This window comes from Myotis brandtii, unplaced genomic scaffold, assembly GCF_000412655.1.
Source record: "Myotis brandtii unplaced genomic scaffold, ASM41265v1 scaffold129, whole genome shotgun sequence".
Taxonomy (NCBI): Eukaryota; Metazoa; Chordata; class Mammalia; order Chiroptera; family Vespertilionidae; genus Myotis; species Myotis brandtii.
The window spans coordinates 734,249-757,216 of NW_005354551.1; the positions used below are offsets into that span (position 1 = coordinate 734,249).

Here is a 22,968-nt window from a genome sequence, read left to right on the forward strand (position 1 = left end):
GGGGGGGGGGGGGGGAGGGGGGGGGGGGGGGGGGGAGGGGGGTGGGATGGGTGGGGAGGTGGGTAGATGGGTGGGTAGATGGATGAATAGGTGGGCGGTTTGATGGGTGAATGGATAGACGGACCAATAGGATGTCTTGAGTGTTAGCTCTCAAGCAGCCAGTCAAATAGGAAAGCTAAAAACAAAAGGAAGGGTAGAGGAAAGAGGTAAAGCCAAGGCAGAGTGGGGGCTGATGCCAAGGTCCTCTCTCAGTGCCCACATGACCAGCCTCCTTGCTTTCTTCCAGATTTCATCAGCTAAACCATCAGATGCGGGTACCTATGTATGCCTAGCTCAGAACGCACTGGGCACGGCACAGAAGCGGGTGGAGGTGATTGTGGACACGGGCAACGTGACCCCGGGGGCCCCACAGGTCCAGGTTGAAGAAGTTGAGTTGACTGTGGAAGCTGGACACACGGCCACCCTGCGCTGCTCAGCCACAGGTGTGGACGGGGGCTGGCACACGGGGCAGGCAGAGCAGTGGTGCCTGGGGCTTGAATTTTAGACACAAGAAATCTGAAGATGGTGCCATGCTGCTGCATCTCCTAGTGATGGTTGAGGTGCCCATTTAGTGCCTCCCGTGAAGGGGCAAGACCACCCAGGTCTTTTCCTCACCATCTCTACTCCCAGCTGGACCTTGGGGTAGCCCAGTGACCTCTGCTACCTTCTACTCTGCTTCACAGGCAGCCCACAGCCCACCATCCACTGGTCTAAGCTGCGCTCCCCACTGCCCTGGCAGCACAAGCTGGAAGGTGACACACTGATCATCCCCCGGGTAGCCCAGCAGGACTCGGGCCAGTACATCTGCAACGCCACCAGCCCTGCCGGACATGCGGAGGCCACCATCCTCCTGCATGTGGAGAGTAAGGCACTCATCTGCCCTCTTTGGGCCACTGTCTGTACCACATGCTGGTCTGTGCCCCTCCCCCCCACCAGGCTACACCCTGGATGGAACCCCATCCGGCAGGTCCCATGCACCTCAGCCCCCTAGAGCCTCCTCTCGCCTAAAGCCCACATTCCCTCCCGGGACCTTTGGTTCCCTTATCCCCAGTCCTTGGGGCTCACCATTCAGTGTCCTTGGTTCTTTGGCAAGTCTCCTGCTCCATCTGACCTCTGTTCTTCCCCTCTCCCCACCTCTGCATCCCCTTCCCCCAGGCCCACCGTACGCCACCACGGACCCGGAGCACATTTCGGTGAGGGCAGGGGAGGCGGTGCAGCTCCAGTGCCTGGCTCATGGGACGCCCCCACTCACCTTCCAGTGGAGCCGCGTGGGTGGTAGCCTCCCCGGGAGGGCGACAGCCAGGAACGAGATGCTGCACTTTGAGTCTGTGGCTCCCGAGGACTCAGGCCGCTACCGCTGTCAGGTCACCAACAGGGTGGGCTCGGCGGAGGCCTTCACCCTGGTACACGTTCAAGGTGAGCGACCTAGCTCAGGCTGAGCAGGATGGGTCAGCTTTCCTCCAGGCCCTTTCCTTACCCAGCAACTGGCACCTGGGACCCCCACTTAGGACACAAGGACCTCCCTCCATTACCCCACCTGGAAACCCCTCCTTTCCCCTGTTCTCCAAAGCTTGAAGACCCCATCACTGAGTTCTCAGCACCTCCAGCTCTCATGGCTGCGTCCCTCCACTGCCATTGACCTCGCACTGCCGAGGGCTGTCTACCTAAGTCCTCCGGACTTCACCTACCAGACTGGGGACGCTCAGGGCAGGGCTTGGGCTCCGTCATTTCAGCAGCCCCGGGCTTGTCCACCACAGGACCCAGAACAGACTCCGTAAATGCTGGCGTTGCTGACCGTGCATGTGTGACAGGGCAGCGCCCGCCCCTGGCGTGCCCAGGGTTCCCGTGGATCTCCAAAGAATGCATTCTCCATGGTCTCCTCCATCAATTACACCAGGCCAAACAAGTGCTGTTGGGCCCCACATTCTAGAAGTGGAAAAGCATGTAGCCTGTTGGTCAAGAGCCTGGGCTACAATGAGCCTGGGTTCAGTGGGCAACTCGGTCACTTGGTAGTGGTCAGACATGGCCAAGTTGTCTCATACCTCGGTTTCTTTGTCTGTAAAGTAGAGAGAACAATGCCAGCGCATAGGCTGACTAAGAGAGATACACATACATAGAGCCGGTGGCACACAGTAGGCACTTAGTAAATGGTGATAATATGTATCTGCACCTACCCTGCCATCCATCCCCTGCCGGAGGATCCATGCCTTCACCATGACCATGGATCCTCTTAGGAGAGACGAGAGCCTGTGGAAGCACAGAGCCCAGCGCCTCACAGGCTCTTACATGGGTTGATTGGGTGACTGCCTGAGCGAGCAAAGGAATGAATCTGCCAATGAAAGGTCTTTTTTATCTGGTCAGAGAAGCTACCGGGAGAAGAATATTCCCTCAATTTTAGGATGGGGCTCCCTGGGTCCTGGGGAGGCGTCAGGGGTCACACACATACACATACACACACCCTCGTACATGTCCCCACAGGCCCCTCCGGCTCTCTCCCTGCCACCGCCATCCCAGCAGGATCCACACACACCGTTCAGGTCACGCCTCAGCTGGAGACCAAGAGCATAGGGGCCAGCGTGGAGTTCCATTGTGCCGTGCCTAACGACCAAGACACCCAGCTCCGCTGGGTCAAGGAAGGGGGTCAGCTGCCTCCTGGCCACAGTGTGCAGGATGGGGTGCTCCGGTGAGTGGGGATGGGGGCAGGACTGAACTTGGACACCCCGGCCCCAGGTGTACAGTGGGGCTATTAGAATACCTGCCTTCTTGGGGCTCCACGTAAAACAGTGTCCTTGGGCAAGTCACTTCACCTCTCTGACCTCAGTGTTCTCAGCTGTACAGTGGGTTATGAGATCAAAATGAAATGATCTAAAGCACTTGACACAGTGCTTAGCATATGGAAGGCCTTTAGTAAGGAGTGGCCCATATTCGTAGTATTATATAGAGGAAATTTGATTCTTTTGTTACAACTTTAGATTTGTGTTTGCAAACATGTAACATGGGGGTGGGGAGGGGAAACCAGGAACAACCCACATCACCTTTTACTTTCCCCAGCTTCTGCTGCAGAAGCAGGACCTAGAATAGGGCTCCAGAGGGGGGTTTTCGCTTGAACCTTGCCTGGCTCGCACTCTGGGGCCCCGAAATGCCTTCATAACCTGGGAACCGGGCTCTGGGTAGTGTTGGGGGGGCTCTGGGTCGCCGCTTCCTAGACTGTGTTGGGGAACAGCTGGGTCGCCACCTTGCGGACAGCATCGGGGAAAGAGAATAGGCTCTGTGGCCAGATATAGCCACATGATCCAGGTTGTAGCTCTGCATGGTAACTTTCACCTTGAGCTCTAAACCATAAGGTGTGAGTCCAAAATGAATGCGGTGAAGCCACCCTGCCCACCTCGCATGGTTCCTGGGGAACTGGAAGTGACACCGTGTGCTGATCTCGGGTGGCTTTGAACTCCCATGCAATTGCAAAGCATTCTCACCAATTACTTTTATTCACTCATGACTTACTATTTTTTCCTTTGCAGAATCCAGAACTTGGACCAGAGCTGCCAAGGGACATATATTTGCCAGGCTTATGGACCATGGGGACAGGCCCAGGCCAGTGCCCAGCTAGTTGTCCAAGGTAAGATGGTGGTGTCAGGCCTCTGCCAAGAGCAGGGGACAGAGATGAGCAACAAAGGGACTGTGTTCCCCAGGAAGCCCCTTAGATGTTATGAATGAAGAGAATGATCCGATTGTATCGTGCTTGTGTCTGGCATAGATTAAGAGGGTTGACAAATATTGCAAGAGGGAAGAAGGGAGATGGGTGGAGTGAGTGGGTGCTCAGACAAACCAATGCAGAATAACATTGGATACACAAGTGAGTAAGGAATAAACAAAAGAGCAAAGAGCGAGTGTGTTAATGAGTAAATGCTTCAAAAGGTGAATGAAGGCCCTAGCCGGTTTGACTCAGTGGATAGAGTGTCGGCTTGCGGACTGAAGGGTCCCAGGTTCGATTCCAGTCAAGGGCATGTACTTGGTTGCAGGCACATCCCCAGTAGGGGGTGTGCAGGAGGCAGCTGATCAATGTTTCTCTCCCATCCATGTTTCTAACTCTCTATTCCTCTCCCTTCTCTGTAAAAAAATATATATATTTTAAAAAGTGAATGAAGAAACGAGTGAATGCCTAGGGCTCCAGTGCTCACCTTTCCCGCACCCTCAGGCCAGGCCTGCAGCAGGTTGGCCTCACGCTGCCTTTGCCTCCTCCTCCCCCAGCCCTGCCCTCGGTGCTCATCAACATCCGGACCTCCGTGCAGACCGTGGTGGTCGGCCATGCTGTGGAGTTCGAGTGCCTGGCCATGGGTGACCCCAAGCCTCAAGTGACATGGAGCAAAGTTGGAGGACGCCTGCGGCCTGGCATCATGCAGAGCGGAGGCATCGTCAGGATTGCCCGCGTAGAGTTGGCCGACGCTGGACAGTACCGCTGCACCGCTACCAACGCCGCCGGCACCACCCAGTCCCATGTGCTGCTGCTCGTGCAAGGTGAGGGCCAGCAGGGACCTCCGTGGGGACTGGAGCGTGTGGCAGGGGTTTCTCATGCTGCCATCTCCTGCCTTGCCTGCTTGGCTCTTCCTTTCCACTCTCCTGGGAAGTTTCAATTTTGTGTATTTAAGAGGCAGGTTTCATAAGAGTGGTGGCAGCAGGGGATAAACGTGAGTGTTCCTCTGGACCAGGCTGGGACTTGCAGGAAAAGGCTACCTCCAGGGGCATCCAAGGAAAATGGATATGTAGTCCTTACCTACTGGAGCACCTGTTCTGATGAGGGAGACCTACAGCCCAGTCTGAGGGCTGAGACCTGTAAACACCAAACAGACATAACAGAGAATAAAACAAGGGCAGTGGATGCAGAGCAGACACAAATCTGTGCTTTCTTCAAAGGCAATTCCTTTTCACCCCAAACCCTATGCCCTACCCCCTAACTTCCTGACCCACACTGCCCTAGTACCTACCCCTTCTCAGGTCCCCTTCAACTCACCTGGCACCACATTCTGGCCAGGTTTGTTGAAGAGTCTTGGGCTGTGGAGTCAAATGGACCTGTTCCTGGGCCCTGCCTCTGCCCAGTTCCACCTGTGCAACCAGGAATGAACACGTCAGGGTGTAGGCTAGGCTCACAAACAATGGCTGTCATCCCGTTCATGGCCTCTGTCTCCTTCCTCCCTCTTAGCCTTGCCCCAGATCTCAACACCCCCAGAGGTCCGTGTGCCTGCTGGTTCTGCAGCCGCCTTCCCCTGCATGGCCTCTGGCTACCCTACTCCTGACATCAGCTGGAGCAAGGTAAAGGCCTGGCTGGGGACCAGTGGGCATGCCTGAGGGTCAGCGACCAGGTCTTCACCATCTCAGTGCCCCCAGGATCTGGCCCAGGCTTGGCACAGAGTGCTCAGGGTTTGAGGATGGGCCTGAGGCAGACATGGGAGACGGGCCCTATAGAGGTGCAGGCTAAGGCCAGGGTCCAAAGTGTGGGTGTGTTTGCAGCTGGATGGGAACTTGCCACCCGGCAGCCGCGTGGAGAACAACATGCTGCTGCTGCCCTCAGTTCAGCCCCAGGACGCAGGCACCTACGTCTGCACTGCCACTAACCGCCAGGGCAAGGTCAAAGCCTTTGCCGATCTGCACGTACCAGGTAAGAAAGTACCCCCGGGATAGCAGGGCCCTGCCCACTGTCCGGTGGGCATCGTCTCTAACTCTGCCCTCTGCCAACAGAGCGGGTGGTGCCCTACTTCACGCAGACCCCCCACTCCTTCCTGCCACTGCCCGCCATCAAGGATGCCTACAGAAAGTTTGAGATCAAGATCACCTTCCGGCCTGACTCAGCTGATGGTGAGCAGGAGAGAAGCTGATTTGGGGGGGCCTGGTGTAACTGCCGTCACGTTATGAGCCCTGGTAGCCCCCAGTCCTCCTCACCTCCCTCAGCCCTCCCCTGTCCTGGAGTCCCCAGGCCTGCCGGGCCTCCCCTCTGGGCCCTCTCTCATGCCTCCTCTCTTCTCCATCCCCACCTCCATGACATCTCTCATCTCCATCAGTGCATCGACACCCAGGCCTCCTGTCCCATCTTCCTATTCTTATCTCTGCTCCGTCTTCCCTCCTTCTCCCATCTCTCACCCTTTACTCCTCTCTTCTCTCTCATCTGTCTCCTCCCACCTCTTGCGGGTCTCTGACTTTCACTGTCCAGGCCTCCTCCTCTACTCGGGTGAGTTCTGCCTCCATCACCTCGTTCAGGTAGACCCTACAGTGTGAGTGAAGCCAATTCAGTGTCTGCCTAGGAGCCGTCAGCAAGGCCTTCTGTTAGGGCACATCCCGAGGTAGTGGGGAGGCTCTGGCTGTGTGGGGTGTCCCAGGGGAGGGACAGCTGTTAGAGTGGAGGGCTCGCAAGCGTGGGTGGTTCATTCTTGGGCTGGGCAGACTGGGAGCCCGTAACTGGCCGGGAGGCCCTTACATACTTGTGCCCCTCCCTCCCAGGGATGCTGCTGTACAATGGGCAGAAGCGGATCCCAGGCAGCTCCTCCAACTTGGCCAACAGGCTGCCCGACTTCATCTCCTTCGGCCTCGTGGGTGGAAGGCCTGAGTTCCGGTGAGACCCTCCCCCTCCTGATTTACAGGGGGCGGGGGGGGGGGCGCTAGGGACTAGACTGCAGGGCTTTAGTGAGACATACACCCCCTGGGCTGAGTTATACATGGAGGTTCTGGAGGAAGGAGATGCGGCCGTTACCCTCAGCGACCACCCGAACTGCTGGAGTAGGCACAGCATGCCCCCAGGTGGAGGAGGAAGCAGCCTGAGACTTGCACAGAAATACTCAGTGATGCTAAGTGCATCCTTAGGAGCTGGCACTGCTGCAGTCCAGGATTCATTCATTCATTCATTCATTCATTCATTCAACAGTTACTTGTTGAACACCTGCTATGTGCCGGGCACTTGTGGGAATGTAGAGTCTATTTGGGGAAGACCAGCCATAAACAAAGATGGGAAGAAACAAGGTGATCTCAGAGGAACAGTGAGGCCAGGTGCTAGGCTGCAGGGCCTCAGAACCGGGCAACTAGAACCCTGGGGGCTACTCTGGATAAGTTCCCAGGGCAGGGTGTGGGGGAAGAGAAGAGCTAGGGAAGGCACAGGGATGGGGCAAGCTGGGAGTGGGAAATGGGGTGGACCACAAGGCAGGGAAGGAACTGGAGCAGGACTGCGGGAAATGGTGATGTCACCTTTGCCCAGGCTGCGCCCCCTGCCCAGCCCTTCTTACCAACCAGACATCCTCCCTCTCTTGCCCTGGTCCTGTCCCATGGAGTAGGTTTGACGCAGGCTCAGGCATGGCCACCATCCGCCACCCGACACCGCTGGTGCTGGGCCGGTTCCATACTGTGACCCTGCTGCGCAGCCTCACTCAGGGCTCCCTGATTGTAGGCAGCCTGGCCCCAGTCAACGGGACCTCCCAGGTGAGACCCAACCCATCCCCGTATTCCCAGCCCCAGCCCCATCTCCACCCAGCCTGCTTGCCATTCCTGACCTTCCCACTCCCTAGGGCAAGTTCCAGGGCCTGGACCTGAATGAGGAGCTCTACCTGGGTGGCTACCCTGACTATGGCGCCATCCCCAAAGCGGGGCTGAGCAGCGGCTTCATAGGTGAGCTCCCTCCCCATCTCCCGCCCTGCCCAAGCCTTTCCAACGCCCATTGGAGCCTGGGAGGGCCCTGCGAAGTGTGGTTGGAGTGAGCACCCCCACCTTTGCTCATCCATCTGCCACCCCTCCACCCCCAGGCTGTGTCCGGGAGCTACAAATCCAGGGCGAGGAGATTGTCTTCCATGACCTCAACCTCACAGCGCATGGCATCTCCCACTGCCCCACCTGTCGGGACCAGCCTTGCCAGGTAACCCCACACCTCACATGCCATCTGGCTGCCCCTGGCCACTGCCCTCAGCTGTGGCAGAGCCCTGTGGGGAGCGGGAGGGCCAATATTCTTGGCCTGATGTTTTGGGGTGCCTTACAGAACGGGGGCTGGTGCCAGGACTCGGAGAGCAGCAGCTACCTGTGCATCTGCCCAGCTGGCTTCACCGGGAGCCGCTGTGAGCACTCCCAGGCCCTGCACTGCCACCCAGGTGGGGACCCCCCCCCCCATCACTGTCACCCTGGGGAACTTGCCTGTGCCCCTTCATATCCACCTGTACCCCAGCTGCTACCTGTACTTACCACACGCTGTCACTCTTACCCAAGTACCTACCACTCCTCCTAGATACTGACCTCTATCACTGCCACTTAACACTCCCCTGCCTCCCATCTCTGCTACCCAAGTACCTACCCCCATTATGATGCCCAGGTACTCACCTCTCTCCCACCCGTGCAACCCAGGTAATTACCACCTTCCCATCCATTACCAAGGCACTCGCCCCATTAGCTGCCCCCATACTATTGTCCGGGTACAGTCTTTCAAGAACACCACAGACAGAGTCCTCATTCACTTCCCGTCATGCGGTCCCGCTGCCCAGCCTCCTCTGGCCCTTGCTCTAATTCACAACCCCTCCTTAGTCTGGCCAAAGCCCTAGATAGCCGAGGCCCCTGGGATGCAATAGGTAGGGCTTTGGCATCAGGACTATACCCTCAATGTCCTTCTCGTGGCCTGTGTGTCCCCCAGAGGCCTGTGGGCCCGACGCTACCTGTGTAAACAGGCCCGATGGCCGAGGCTACAACTGCCGCTGTCACCTGGGCCGCTCCGGGCCCCGGTGTGAGGAAGGTGAGTAGAGCCCAGCCTGAGACCCCCCAGGGGTCCCAGTAAGGATGGGGGAAGCTGGGCAGGGGCCCTCTGAGGCCATGATGGGTCCTAGAATGGTAACATGATGCCAGAGCCAGAGGGCCTCAAAGTCACCTGGCCAACCTTCTGCCCAGTCCCAATCCCTTATGTGAGAGCCCCGCAAAGGGACTTGCCCATCTTATTAGGGATCCTTCCAGCCTGGTCTGCATGCGGGTGGGCCAGGAGTTTCTGTGCAGCCACAGCTGTTGCCTCACTGATCTCCAGCCTCTGGGACTAGAGAGTGAGGTGGGCAGGGATCCCAGAGTGAGGCTGAGTAATGGGACCCCTCCCGGGACTCTGGTGTCCCCACTGCCCCTGGCTGAGCTGTGGCTGCTGCAGGTGTGACCGTGACCACGCCCTCCATGTCGGGCACTGGCTCCTATCTGGTGCTGCCCGCCCTCACCAACATGCACCACGAGCTACGCCTGGACATTGAGTTCAAGCCGCTGGCACCCAACGGAATCCTGCTGTTCAGCGGGGGCAAGCGCGAGCCTGTGGAGGACTTCGTGTCCCTGGCGATGGTTGGTGGCCACCTGGAGTTCCGCTACGAGTTGGGGTCAGGTGAGCACTGGACACCAAGTGCAGATGGGCTCTAGGGGCCACGCTCTGTGCCCCCTTGGCTGCCTGTGCCCTGAGGAGGCTCAGAGGAATGAATTCAGAAGTCAGACCAATTGGAGTTCCCTGCTCCTTCACATTCCTTCTGTGTGTGTGACTTCAAGTCCCTAGACCTCTCAGGTTCCTGTGGAACACCAGGAGGCTGACGGGAGTTCCCTGTCCCTGTGTGGGGTGGGCAGGGCAGGGGGCCGTCCGTGTGTCAGCCCTCCCGGCATCCTCCCTAGGGCTGGCTGTTCTGAGGAGCCCGGAGCCATTGGCCCTGGGCCGCTGGCACCGTGTGTCTGCCGAGCGCCTCAACAAGGACGGCAGCCTGCGCGTGGACGGCGGACGCCCTGTGCTGCGCTCCTCCCCGGGCAAGAGCCAAGGCCTCAACCTGCACACCCTCCTCTACCTCGGTGGCGTGGAGCCCTCGGTGCAGCTGTCCCCGGCCACCAACATTAGCACTCCCTTCCGTGGCTGCCTGGGTGAGGTGAGGAGCAGCTTCCAGAGGACAAGGAGGGGAGGGGTGCAAACCAGACTCCCCCACTTGCAGCTAGCTAAGGCCCTTGGGACCAGAAACTTCACCTGTGAGCCTCAGTTTCCTCCTCTGTAAAATGGGGTAATTACACCTCATTTGAAGGGTTGTTCTGAGGATTGACTGTATTATGGATGTTGATGGCACACAGTAGGTGCTCCTGTTTCTCCCTTCCCTACCCTACAGTCCTCTGTTCCACTCAGATTCCAGCTTGGTTTCCCAGCTACCGCTCTACTGCATTCTCTCTGCTGGTACGCCAATGCCCACCTCCTGTGTGGCCTGAGTCCTTCAGTGTCCCTATGCCCACAGGTGTCAGTGAATGGAAAGCGGCTAGACCTCACCTACAGCTTCCTGGGCAGCCGGGGCATCGGGCAGTGCTATGACAGCTCCCCGTGTGAGCGCCAGCCTTGCCAGAACGGTGCCACGTGCTTTCCTGCTGGCGAGTTTGAGTTTCAGTGTCTATGTCGAGATGGCTTCAAAGGTGTGTGAGCTGCCCAGGCCCTGGGAGAGGGAGGGGCGGGGGGTGGTCAGCAGCAACTCCAGCTCGTGCCACTCACCTCTGCCATGAACTGCAGGAGACCTCTGTGAGCATGAGGAGAACCCCTGCCAGCTCCGTGAGCCCTGTCTGCATGGGGGCACCTGCCAGGGCACCCACTGCCTCTGTCCCCCCGGCTTCTCTGGCCCCCGCTGCCAACAAGGTAACTGCCCCAGCTTCTCTCCATCCCTTTTCGGAGCTCTGGGGCGGGACAGCGTCTGTGCCCACTGACGGGACCCTGCCTTTCTCCATAGCCTCTAGACATGGCACTGCGGAATCCGACTGGCATCTTGAAGGCAGTGGGGGCAACGGTACGTACTTTCCAGAGAAGCTGAGTGGACTTGTCTCCTAGTTAGATTCGGGTCTCTCAGCTCCCGGTCCAGTTACCCCACACCTTTAATCCTGGCTCTAAACAGAACAGGTCCATGTGAGAGGCTCGCTGGGCACAAGTAGACTAAAGAAGAGCAAAGAAAGCCACACAGAGCTGAGTCCTACCATCTTGAACATTCACAGGCACTGTGCTAGCTGCTTTATAGACATTATCTCATTTATCACTACTGAGATAGGTAGTGGTGTCGTGGGTCAGAGCGTAGACTCTGAAGCCAGCCTGCCTGGCTGTGTGACTTTGAGTGGGTCACTTACCCTCTCTGTGCCTGTTTCCTCATGTGTACAATGGAGAGAAGTAACATCCTTCCACAAGGCTTTGGATAAATATTGTGTGAGAGTAAAATTATTGAAAGTCTTTAAAATGCTTAGAACAATGCCTGGTACCTGGTGGATATATGATGTTAGCTTTTATGAATATCATATGTAAGTCATGGGATTATTATAAGGATCCAGTTCAATGAAATTATGTTTACAGCTGGATGTGAAACTCCCTGCACAGTGATTGGCACATAGTAGGTGCTCGGTAAATGTTAGCTGTTCTCATCATTTGGTGGAGGGTGGCCAAGTATCCCCAACCCTTGCAGCTGCCAGGCCCACAGGGGCCGGCACTAGCCTGTGGGATGGGTCTGAGCAGGTAGGGCTGGGATGTTGGAGGTGCACACAGTATGGATGTTAGAGCCAAAAGGTCCAGGTTGCCATCCAGACTTCCTACTTCCTGGGCAAGTTACTCACCCCCGAGCCTGGCTTCCTATCTGGGAGATGGAAGGAACACAAAGGTTCTAGATCTTTCAGGTGCCATGGACTTAGGTGACCAACTGTCCCAGTTTCCTGAGGGCTGAGGGGTTTCTTGAGCTGTGGGACTTTCAGAGCTAAAACCAGGAAAAGAACTTAGCAACTAGGGATGGACCTATTGACTGTTTAAAAAAAAAATGCAGCCAGGCTGGCATGGCTCAGTGGTTGTGTGTCAACCCATGAACCAGGAGGTCATGGTTTTACTCCCAGTCAGGGTGCATGCCTGGGGTGGGGGTTCGATCCCCGGTAGTGTGTGTACAGGAGGCAGCTGGTCAGTGATTCTCTCCCATCATTGATGCTTCTATCTCTCTCTCTCTCCCTCTCCCTTCCTCTCTAAAATCAATAAAAATGTATTAAAATCAACAATCACAAAAATAGGAAACCAATTACACTGAAATAAGATGATCAAAATGTTTTAAATTTTCTCAACTGTAACCTATGTGCTGCTTCATCAACACATTAAATAACAAGATCTAGTGCTGGTCCTAACAGCTAACACAGTTCAATAAGCGTACACAGTGTTCTGAGATATTTGCACCCACTGCAATTCGAAAAGGAAATCTATTGGTGAGGAAGTCACAGGCCCTCCTGCTGCTCCTTTCCTTTGTTGCCTGCGTGCATAACTAGAGAAACTGCTAAATTCAGTGAGACGACAGTGAACATAGAACCCTAATGTTTTCTATCCAAGTCCGCAGGCCCCTGAATTCTGTCCACGCCCCCTGGGTCTCCAGGGCCTGCAGGTTCAGAGCCCCCTGGTCCTACATGACGGGGTGGAGGTAGGGTCAGAGGACCTGATGCCTGGTGGACACTCGAGCAGGTGAGCAGCTGTCTTATATCCCCCTTTCTCCCGCAGATGCCCCAGGACAGTACGGAGCCTATTTCGACGATGGTGGCTTCCTATCCCTCCCCAGCTACGTCTTCCCCAGGAGGTGAGATGGGTGTTGGGAGAGCCTGTGAGCCCGGGGAGGGGAGTGGGAACCTGGGACTTCTGCCCCCTCACCTGTCCACCTACCCCCCCAGCCTGCCCAGGGTGCCTGAGACCATCCAGCTGGAAGTTCGGACCAGCACAGCCAGCGGCCTCCTGCTCTGGCAGGGCATGGTGAGTGTGGGCGTCCAGCAGGGCAGTGGGAAAGAAAAAGGCGGCGGCCACACCGTCAGGGGCCTCAGCTCTCCAGGCTGGGGACCCCGACACCCTGTGCTTCCCTGGCAGGAGATGGGAGAGGCCAGCCAAGGGAAGGACTTCATCAGTCTCGGGCTTCAGGATGGGCACCTTGTCTTCAGGTGGGTTCTCTCCCTTCCCTGGCGCCTCCCCCCCACCCCCCCATCCCCCATAGCTTCCCGTCTGCTCAGCTCATGGCTCCTCCCACAAGGAGCTGCAGCTCCCAGTGTCACCCCCACCCTCCCACACCCACTCCTGTCCTGCCCACCTCACCCCTCCCTGGGCCTGTGTGACCACAGCTACCAGCTGGGCAGCGGGGAGGCCCGCCTTGTCTCTGAGGACCCCATCAATGACGGCGAGTGGCATCGGGTGACGGCACTGCGGTAAGGGAGCCCCCCCGCCCCCCGACACTGGGGAAGGGGCCCCACCACGCGTGGGGAGGCAGGCGGTGGGCTTTGGGGAGACAATTTGAAGCACAGACTTCAGGGCAGGACATGGGGGGGAAGCACCTACATCGGTGAAACCTGGGTGGGTGCTAGGAAGCTGGGGAGTGCAGATCTCTTATCTGGGGGGAAGGAAGGACTCTGGGTGCGGACTTCTCGAGTGTGTGGAAATGGGAGGGGCTCTTTGGGTCAGGAAGCTCGGAGGCCTGCTGGTGAAGGGCCTGACCCAGTCCCGCCCCCACAGAGAGGGCCGGAGGGGCTCCATCCAGGTGGACGGTGAGGAGCTGGTCAGCGGCCAGTCCCCAGGCCCGAATGTGGCCGTCAACACCAAGGGCAGCATCTATGTCGGTGAGTCCTGGGTTGGGGCCTCGGTGCCAGAAGGGCTCCTGCAGATTCCAGCACACGCCCCCCTCTCCTCTGGGGCCCCTGGAGCTGACAGGTCCTGTCCTCTCCCCCCACAGGCGGAGCCCCCAACGTGGCCACACTGACCGGGGGCAGGTTCTCCTCAGGCATCATGGGCTGTCTCAGGAACCTGGTGCTGCACTCGGCCGGGCCAGGCGCCCCGCCCCCACAGCCCCTGGACCTGCAGCACAACGCCCAGGAGGGGGCCAACACGCGGCCCTGCCCCTCATAGGCAGCTGCCTGCCCACAAGGACTCCTGGGCAGTGCCCCAGCCCCACATCGTCGAGTCTATTATTATTAATATTATTATTATGAATATTTTGTAAGAAACGGAGGCGATGCCACGCTTTGCTGCTACCGCCCTGGGCTGGACTGGAGGGTGGGCATGCCACCCCCCACCCAAACACACCTGGGCAAAGCCGCAGGCTGGGGAACAGGGCAGGCTGGCTGGGAGCAGGTGCCTCAGAGGGGCAGGCATGGTGGCTGAGTGGCCTCAGAAGTGCCCCCATGGCAGAGCCAGGCCGCCCATGTCTGCAGCCCTAGTCCCTACAAGAGCCAACCATGGCGTACAGCCTGGGTCCTCCCCAGCCACTAGGAGCAGAGGGCGTCGCAATGGCCTTTGCCACCCTCCTCTGGGTAGCAAAAGCTCTTTAGTGCCAACTGTGGAGCAAAAGGCAGCTCACCCCTGGACAGGCAGCCCCCACCCCGTTAGCCCATGTCCCAGCCCCCCTCCACCTTCACCTCTGCCTGACCAGCTGGTCTGCATCCCCCCACCCAACACCTAGCCCAGGGCCCCCGCCCTCAGGGGCTACAGGGAAACTCCACCCCAGCTCCTACCAGGAGCTGCTGCAGCCCGAGCCCAGCACTGAGAGGGCCACATCCCCCCACTGATCTGGAAGTGAAGGCCCAAGGGATATGGGGGGAGGAGGGTGTTGGTTGGAAAGAGCAAGTGCCTTGGGTGGGGGAAGCCAGGACTCATGACAGAGGGACAGGAAGGGGCCATGACACCCCTGCCCCATCTGTGGGAACCTGAGGGCCCAACTGGGGACAAGCGCCCTCCCCACCAGTAGCTCCCCAGATGTTGGGGACTCATGACAGAGGGACAGGAAGGGGCCATGACACCCCTGCCCCATCTGTGGGAACCTAAGGGCCCAACTGGGGACAAGCGCCCTCCCCACCAGTCGCTCCCCAGACGTTGGGTCAGGACGCCTGGCCTCTGTGTCCAGAAGGGACCTCCTTATGGTCTTTGTCTTGATCTTTCTTAATAAACGGTGCTATCCCCGCCAGGGCGGTCCCTGTGTCTTTGACTAGGGCTTCACTTGTGGAACTTGAGGGTGCACCAGAGCAGGGTAGGTGAGGCCTGGGGGTGAGTCAGGGAAGCTTCAGGTGAGCGAGGCCCCTGCTCCCTGCCCTGGGCGTAGAGGTCCTGCCCTTCACGGATCCAGCAGAGTGCCAGCCACCGCACGAGCTATGGGGCCAGTCACCTCTTGTGGCCTTCCCCACAACCCTGGGAGGCAGGGATCGTCCCATTTTCCAGAGGAGCAGACTGAGTCTCAGAGGGTTACGTGACCTGCCCAAGGTCAGACAGTCCTCAGCGGGGTGGGGACAGACCCAGGGTCTGTCCGACCCCAGAGCCCACTGTCCATTCTCTGAAGCCGCAGCCTCTCTATGCATGGCCTCCCTGACCCTGGAAGGCTGTCCTACTCGGCCGCAGTCCACCAGGGGCCACCTGGCCAGGACATGTGTGACAGATGGTGCAGCTAAAGCAGAGGCCACGGGCACCAGCCCTCTGGGCCAGCTGGCTGGAGGAGCAACAGCACCAGAGGAGGCCAGCAGAGGCCAGGAGCAGCGAGGAGGCCAGCGCCACCTTCTGTAGCCGGGGACCTACAGGAGGAAAGGGAGAGTCCACTCAGGTCTCAGCCCCGGCCTGCTCCCCCGGTTCCCAACACCTGGAGAGGGACCAGTGTGATCTTGGTGGGAGGAGTGGGGGCAGGTGGTAACAAGACCATCTTCCTTCCGAAGCTGCATCCTGTTGTGCAGGGCCGCTGCCTGCTGGGGGACTGCTCCCAGCTGCACTCTGGAGGGGGCCTGCTGACCCGGGAGCTGGGGAGACAGTCGGGGGCCTGGAGGTGTCAGCCTCTGTACTCCCCTCCTGGCTGGGCATCAGAGAGGGACCTGAGTGGGAAATGACAGAGCTAACACAGAACTGGGCTCCTAAGGCATGGCTATACCTTGTGCAGGGCCGCTGCCTGCTGGGGGACTGCTCCCAGCTGCACTCTGGAGGGGGCCTGCTGACCCGGGAGCTGGGGAGACAGTCGGGGGCCTGGAGGTGTCAGCCTCTGTACTCCCCTCCTGGCTGGGCATCAGAGAGGGACCTGAGTGGGAAATGACAGAGCTAACACAGAACTGGGCTCCTAAGGCATGGCTATGTCTCCTTCAGTCCTTTCCAAACCTCTGTTTGTTACAATTAGTGTTTCCATTGTAAGCTAGTAGATCAAGGAAGGGCAGCTAAGTCATTTGCCAGGTCGCACAGCTGGAGTGATAGGGGAGGACTCGAACTCATGCAGTCTAGCTCCAGAGCCTGGAGTTTATGAATAGAGCTACTTCTCAGGAAGGGGGATGTGCACATATTCAGTGTTTTCTGTGCACCCAACACCGTGCTCAGTGCTGGGCCCTTTACCTATGGCGTTTCTCTTAAAGTTTGTAACAACTCTGAAAAGTTAGGTTTATCACCCCATTTTACAGATAAGGAAGCTGAGGCATGGAGGTTCATTCTTCCCCTCATTTGACTCATATTTCTCAAGCATCTACTACTATGCCCTAGGGACTGGGGATACAACAGTGAGCAAAATGGACAAAAATGTCTTCATGGAACTGGCAGTTCAGTGTGAGAAGACACAAAGGAAATTATGTCAAATGGAGATAAAATTAAGCAGGGAAAAGGGACAGGCATGTTGGCTAGGAGTAGGGCTGCTTTTTTAAAAAATTGTGATGTATACCACAATAAACCATTAACCATTTTGTAAGTGTACCGTTGAGTGGTGTTAAGCACATTCACATTGCTGTGCCACCATCACCACCATCCATCTCCAGAACTCTTCATCTTGCAAAACTAAAACTCTGTCCCCATTAGATACTAATTCCCTATTCTCTTCCTCCCCACCCGCTCCCCCCAGCCCAGTCCTTGGCAACCACCATTCTACTTTCAGTCTCTGAGTCTGACTACTCTAGGTGTCTCATAGAAGTGGAATCATACAGCATTTATCCTTTTCTGTTTAGCCTATTTCAATTAGCAGAGTGTCTTTAAGGTTTCAGACATGTTGAAATTTCCTTTTTAGGGCTGAATAATATCCCATTATGTGGCCACATCACATTTTGTTTATCCATTCACCTGTCCATGGACACAGCGTTGCTTTTTTTTAAAATTAAGGGGTCAGGAGAGAGCTCGCTAAGAGTGAGGGTTAAGAAGAGACCCGTAGCCCTAGCTGGTCTGGCTCAGTGGATAGAGCGTCGGCCTTCGGACTGAAGGGTCCCGGGTTCGATTCCAGTTAAGGGCACATGCCCGGGTTGCGGGCTTGATTCCCAATGTGGGGCATGCAGGAGGCAGCTGATCAATGATTCTCTGTCATCGCTGATGTTTCTATCTCTCTCTCCCTCTCCCTTCTCTCTGAAATCAATAAAAATATATATATACTTAAAAAAGTCACACAACAGCTGTGGATCAGGAGTTCAGTTTTGGGCCAAGTTAAGTTTGGGATGCCACCTACACACCCACATGGAGATGAGCTGGGAGGTGGTTATATAACTAGAGTTCAAAGACATTCCAGCTGGTATGTGTTCTGAAGGAGACCACTGAGGGAATGAGTGTGGAGGATGGAAGAGGAGCGGATGTAGGGACTGGGCCTGATGGCACAAAGCACAGAGCGACAGGGAGGTGGCCAGGAACCTGCCAAGGGGACTGAGGAGGGAGTGTGCGGGGACCCGGGAAGCTGGATTCCACTCCACCAGCTGCTTTTTTGTAGTAAACAACCTGTTCAGCCGTGTATGCCAGCCCTGTTGGGGGCAAGGGCACCTCCAGATTCTCAGAAGGATACTCCTGGGTGACCTGGTCTCCCTGGACTCAGAGGTCATTCCTGGTTATGTCATCACTGACTGTGACTTGGAGCCGTCGAGTCATTTCTCCTCCCTAGGCCCGTTTCCCCATCTGTGAAATGTGTGTCAGACTGGATCAGTGGTTTTCAAAGTAAGTCTTGAAAAAAAAACAACAAAAAAAGAAAGAAAAGAGCCGAAACCGGTTTGGCTCAGTGGATAGAGCGTCGGCCTGCAGACTGAAAGGTCCCAGGTTCGATTCCGGTCAAGGGCATGTACCTTGGTTGCGGGCACATCCCCAGTAAGAGATGTGCAGGAGGCGGCTGATCGATGTTTCTAACTCTCTATCTCTCTCCCTTCCTCTCTGTAAAAAAATCAATAAAATATATTTAAAAAGAAAGAAAGAAAGAAAGAAAAGTAAGTCTTGAGAGTCAAAGCCAGGTTCCTCACTGGGACACGGGGCCCGTCCTGTCCACTTAAACAGAGCATCTTTCCTTAAATGTCTTGGGCCTCTGTGCAAAGTCCCATTTAGGAAGAGCTTCCAGCACTAAAATATCATTTGAGCCCGGCCGGTGTGGCTCAGTGGTTGAGCATCAACCTATGAACCAGGAGGTCACGGTTCAATTCCTGGTCAGGGCACATGCCCAGGTTGCGGGCTCCATCCCCAGGAGGGGGTGTGCAGGAGGCAGCCAGTCAATGATTCTCTCTCATCATTGACGTTTCTATCTCTCCCTCTCCCTCTCTGAAGTCAACTTAAAAAAATTTTTTTTCTTTAAAAAATATTTGAAAGCAGCTGGATTAGATAATCTCTCATGTCATTCTGGCTCTAACTTGCTCTGATCCTCAGGTACTCTGTGGGCTGTGTGCACAGTTTTTCTAAAGCGATTCCCCACTACTGTGCTTCCCCTTGTTCTCTTCTGCCATGCCCCTGCCTCCAACCTCCTCACCGAGGCCCTGCCCTGGGGAGGGGGAGCTGGGCCCCCGCTTCCCTCCTAGCTGCCCAGCAGGGCCCAGGCTGCACCCCGTCACTGACCTCTGCAGTTGGCTGGTGGCCAGGAAGCCTGGTTACTGCCGTGGCCACAGTTGTCCATGCCCCAGAGATCGCACACCAGACTCAGGGGGATGCACCTGCCATTCCCACAGCGGAAATAGGGACCACAGGAGCCTGGGGTCCAAAGGGGAGGCATGTTATAAGGAACTTGGGCCAGCCCATAGCAAGCAGGATGGGTGGTCCTATAGTGAGAGAATGTGGGAGGTGGGAGAAGGCTGGTTCCATGTGCATGCAGACTCAAGAGTCCTAACTAGGCCCCTTTGCTGATAGAGGAGAGGCGTGTGAACATGAGTGTGAGTTGTGTGGAAGTGTGCAAGGTGGTACTGTGAGTGTATGAGGTGTGTGATGTGAATTCCATGTGTGTGAGGTGTGTGGGTTGTGGATTGCAGTATGGGTGTGTGTGTGGGAGTGTGTGTGTCTGGTATAGGAAGCCAGATTTATGGGGTAAGCTCTTTGAGTCTGGAACAGGGGTCCTCAAACTACGGCCCGCGGGCCACATGCAAATACAAATATTGTATTTGTTCCCGTTTTGTTTTTTTACTTCAAAATAAGATATGTGCAGTGTGCATAGGAATTTGTTCATAGTTTTGTTTTAAAACTATAGTCCGGCCCTCCAACGGTCTGAGGGACAGTGAACTGGCCCCCCTGTTTAAAAAGTTTGAGGACCCCTGGACTCTGGAATGTCCCTTATCGTGACCACACCCAACCCCGCCACCACTCACCACCTCCTTCCTCTCTTAGGACCCAATCCGCTCCATCTTCTAGTGCTCCCAGTGCCCTATTGGTAGCCCAGGGCCGCAGTTACCCCAGCTTGGAGGCCCCGTCCTGGGCAACAGCCCTAACCCACCCAAACAGAAAGAGGTGACTTCTCCCACGAAGTCCACGCGGGGCTGGCGACCTCTGGTGACCAGGCGCAGGCCGAGGAACACCCCCGTGGACCTCACCGGGCCAGGGATGGTCAGGCCGCAGAGGGGGGTTCTCCGGGGGGCGCGTGTGTCCAATGACGATGCTGGGGTGGAAGCGTTGGGCTCCAGGGATGCCCGGGATGCCGAGGTCAGGCTGCAGACCAGGAAGAAGCGGAACTGGAAGCGAATCCTGTCGCTGGGGCCGCGGCACGCAGCCAAAGCCCGCAGTCGGTGTCCTGGGCCACGAAGTAGAACCTGCGCGACGCGGAGTGCGAGCTGAGCAGCAGCCCGTCCCCCTGCCACCTCCGCCCGCAGAGGTCCACCAGGCCTCGTTCCAAGCCTGGCTCTGCCTCCTGCTCACTGTGTGACCCCAAGTAAGACACTCACCCTCTCTGAGCCTCAGTTTCCTCATTGGTAAAACGGGGAGGATGAGCAAGCAATCTCAGAATTCTTGTGAGGATTAAATAATTTAATTTACGCCCTCAATCTCTTATTCAAAAATCCTCGAATATGTTTCAGAATGTTCCAGATTTTAGAAAGAGAATATGATGTATTTACAAGGTGGGACAAAAGTAGGTTTACAGCTGCATTATTTATTAATTATTGTACTTCTTAAAATTTTTATTGATTGATTTTGAGAGAGAGAAATATTGATGTGTTGTTCTGTTTATTTATGCATTCTTTGGTTGATTCTTGTATGTGCCCTGAACCTGCAACCTTGGCATATTGGGACGATGCTTGCCGGAAGCCGGTCCATCCTTGCTGCTTGACACGGTCGCTGCAGGAAAGAAACATCTGCACAGCATATGTTTCAAGGGACCTGGCGTATATAGCATACTGTTCTTAATATGTTTGCTCCCCTTAGCGCTATGTGTTTTAAGCAAGGTCACCTCTCTGAGACAGGTAGGGATTCCCTGGAGTTAGGGAGAGGATAAAACCCCTTAACTAAGTGCCAGGCAGGTAGTTAATCACTTTAACTACAAACAATCATCATGAAGCTACATAATCTTTACTCCCTGGAATGGAGATAAGAAACGCCCTAACCTTTGCAATAGAAATTGACAGGATTAAAATCAACTGGTATAAATACAGATGTAACAAGACAATAAACACGAGAACTTCGCTGGAGATCCTGACCAGAACTTGGCTGGAGATCCTGGCTAGAGATCCTGGCTAGGCTGCTGATCAACTGAACGCTGTCTCCGTGTCATTCCTTCTTCGCCGCCGACTCCGACACCTTTGGGGACCCCAACAGATCCTCTCATGGTTAGTGTCTAACCAACTGAGCTTCCTGGCCAGGGCTACTGCATTATTATCCCATACGAGAACTTCGCTGGAGATCCTGACCAGAACTTGGCTGGAGATCCTGGCTAGAGATCCTGGCTAGGCTGCTGATCAACTGAACGCTGTCTCCTTCTTCGCCGACTCCGTCCACACCTTTGGGGACCCCTGGACCTGCTGGGGTTGGACCCCAGCAGATCCTCTAATGGTTAGTGTCTAACCAACTGAGCTACCTGGCCAGGGCTACTGCATTATTTTCCCATACTAGCAACTGTAAACCTACTTTTGCCCATGCTGTATGGTATATACAGTCCTCCATGATCATTTTCTAGAGCAATTGTAAGAACATTTACCCTGAGAAAGACAAATGAAGCCTCCTGTCAGTTCAGGTCAGGTGTTGCCAGTAAATTAGTTAAGGACAAATTTTGGTTTGAACAGCTTGTGTATTTTGGAGTTGAAACTAAAGGACTGTGGACATGAACGTGCTCAGTGCTTCAGACAGTGCCTGGCATTTAGTGAGTGTGATAGCATGCAAGCTGTCATTGCTGCCTGAAGGATGAGGTAGACACAATTGGGTACCTGCCCACCTCACAGCCGTTCCCTCTCCTCGCAAAGAGAACTCTGATCTGCCCTAGCCGGTTTGGCTCAGTGGACAGAGCATCAGCCTACAGACTGAAAGGCTGGTCAAGGGCACAACATGCCCTGGGTTGCTGGCTTGATCCTCAGTAGGGGGCATACAGGAGGCTACTAACCAATGATTCTCATCATTGATGTTTCTTTTCTTTTTTAAAAAATATATATTTAATATATTTTTATTGATTTCAGAGAGGAAGGGAGAGGGAGAGAGAGATCAGAACATCAGTGATAACAGAGAATCATTGATCGGCTGCCTCCTGCGCACCCTGTACTGGGGATCGAGCCTGTAACCTGGGCATGTGCCCTTGACCGGAATTGAACCCAGGACCCTCCAGTCCACAGGCCGGTGCTCTATCCATTGAGCCAAACTAGCTAGGGCCATTGATGTTTCTTATCTCTCTCTTCCTCTCCCATCCTCTCTCAAATCAAAAATATATTAGGGGGAAAAAAGAAGAAGAACCCTGATTTAACCTCAGCCCTCAGGGCGCAACATGCCAGTGTGGGGAATGAGAGTAGAGTTGGTGAATTGAGCACTTTCTGTGGGCCAGGCTGTCTAAGTGTCTTGCATGGTTTATCTCATCCTTAATGCACGATAATCAATTCTCTTAAGGGGCAAGGATTTACTATGATTCCCATCTTACTACTGAAGAACCTGAGACTTAGAGAGTTGAAACAATGATCTCAATGGTAGAAATGCAGGTAGAGGCAGAGCGAGTTTGTGAATGCAGGCTTGTCTGACTCCACGGCCAGATCTGAGGGCTGTCACATCCCCTCTCTCCCCCCCGACCCCTGCTTCTGAGTGACTTGGAGCTCCGGTCTTCCAGAGGGATTTGGGTAGACTTGGGGGTGCCAGGCAAGGCCAGGCACAGGGCTTCCCAGCCTCCCCAACTCCAGGGGTCCCAGCCCATTAGGGTGAGTACTGACTGGGGAAACATTCTCTAAGGGTGGTGGGGCCTGAATCTCCTGCCCACCCCAGCCAAGTCCCTTTTTACGCACCTGTCTCCAGAGCAGACACAGTCAGGGCAGCTGCCCCCAGCAGGAGCAGCCTTTGGGGGAGCTGCAGAAGATGGGCTTCCATCCAGCCCTGCTGTGCCCAGCGACAGGGCAAACCTGCAGAATCTTTGGTTTGGGGTCTTTGGGGAAAACCGGGTTTGGGGGCCTGGTCAGGCCAGTGGGGAGGCTGGCAGGATACAAGGGGCAAGGAGAGCCAAGTCCGCCAGCTCCTCCTCAGTGATCTTTGTGCTCTTCATTCCAGATCCCCCTTCAGATCAGGATTGTGTCTAGGGTTGTCATGGAGATTTGGGGCTGGGGCTA

At 55.8% G+C, this 22,968-nt stretch overlaps 2 protein-coding genes across 2 annotated transcripts in view; one reads left to right on the plus strand and one right to left on the minus strand.

The window, feature by feature from the left end:
- The window catches only part of HSPG2 (heparan sulfate proteoglycan 2), a 71,305-nt gene extending 56,523 nt beyond the window's left edge, over positions 1–14,782 (plus strand). The window contains exons 72-97 of the mRNA XM_005859707.2: positions 287–482; positions 723–902; positions 1,195–1,455; positions 2,518–2,722; positions 3,558–3,655; positions 4,288–4,554; positions 5,237–5,346; positions 5,545–5,692; positions 5,773–5,889; positions 6,529–6,640; positions 7,353–7,497; positions 7,584–7,683; positions 7,818–7,927; positions 8,048–8,156; positions 8,690–8,788; positions 9,185–9,406; positions 9,685–9,929; positions 10,284–10,455; positions 10,550–10,672; positions 10,764–10,820; positions 12,542–12,617; positions 12,709–12,787; positions 12,899–12,969; positions 13,147–13,230; positions 13,535–13,638; positions 13,752–14,782. Coding sequence (XP_005859769.1) covers positions 287–482; positions 723–902; positions 1,195–1,455; positions 2,518–2,722; positions 3,558–3,655; positions 4,288–4,554; positions 5,237–5,346; positions 5,545–5,692; positions 5,773–5,889; positions 6,529–6,640; positions 7,353–7,497; positions 7,584–7,683; positions 7,818–7,927; positions 8,048–8,156; positions 8,690–8,788; positions 9,185–9,406; positions 9,685–9,929; positions 10,284–10,455; positions 10,550–10,672; positions 10,764–10,820; positions 12,542–12,617; positions 12,709–12,787; positions 12,899–12,969; positions 13,147–13,230; positions 13,535–13,638; positions 13,752–13,924 — 3,663 coding nt within the window. The 3' untranslated portion in view covers positions 13,925–14,782. The remainder of the gene's footprint in view (positions 1–286; positions 483–722; positions 903–1,194; positions 1,456–2,517; positions 2,723–3,557; positions 3,656–4,287; positions 4,555–5,236; positions 5,347–5,544; positions 5,693–5,772; positions 5,890–6,528; positions 6,641–7,352; positions 7,498–7,583; positions 7,684–7,817; positions 7,928–8,047; positions 8,157–8,689; positions 8,789–9,184; positions 9,407–9,684; positions 9,930–10,283; positions 10,456–10,549; positions 10,673–10,763; positions 10,821–12,541; positions 12,618–12,708; positions 12,788–12,898; positions 12,970–13,146; positions 13,231–13,534; positions 13,639–13,751) is intronic.
- Positions 14,783–14,798: 16 nt separating this feature from the next.
- Positions 14,799–22,732, minus strand: LDLRAD2 (low density lipoprotein receptor class A domain containing 2). Its single transcript, XM_005859674.2, is given in 6 exon segments — positions 14,799–15,867; positions 18,815–18,946; positions 19,680–19,934; positions 19,937–20,065; positions 22,024–22,026; positions 22,651–22,732. Coding segments are annotated over 6 exon segments (867 nt in total). The 3' UTR covers positions 14,799–15,601.
- Positions 22,733–22,968: the final 236 nt, after the last annotated feature.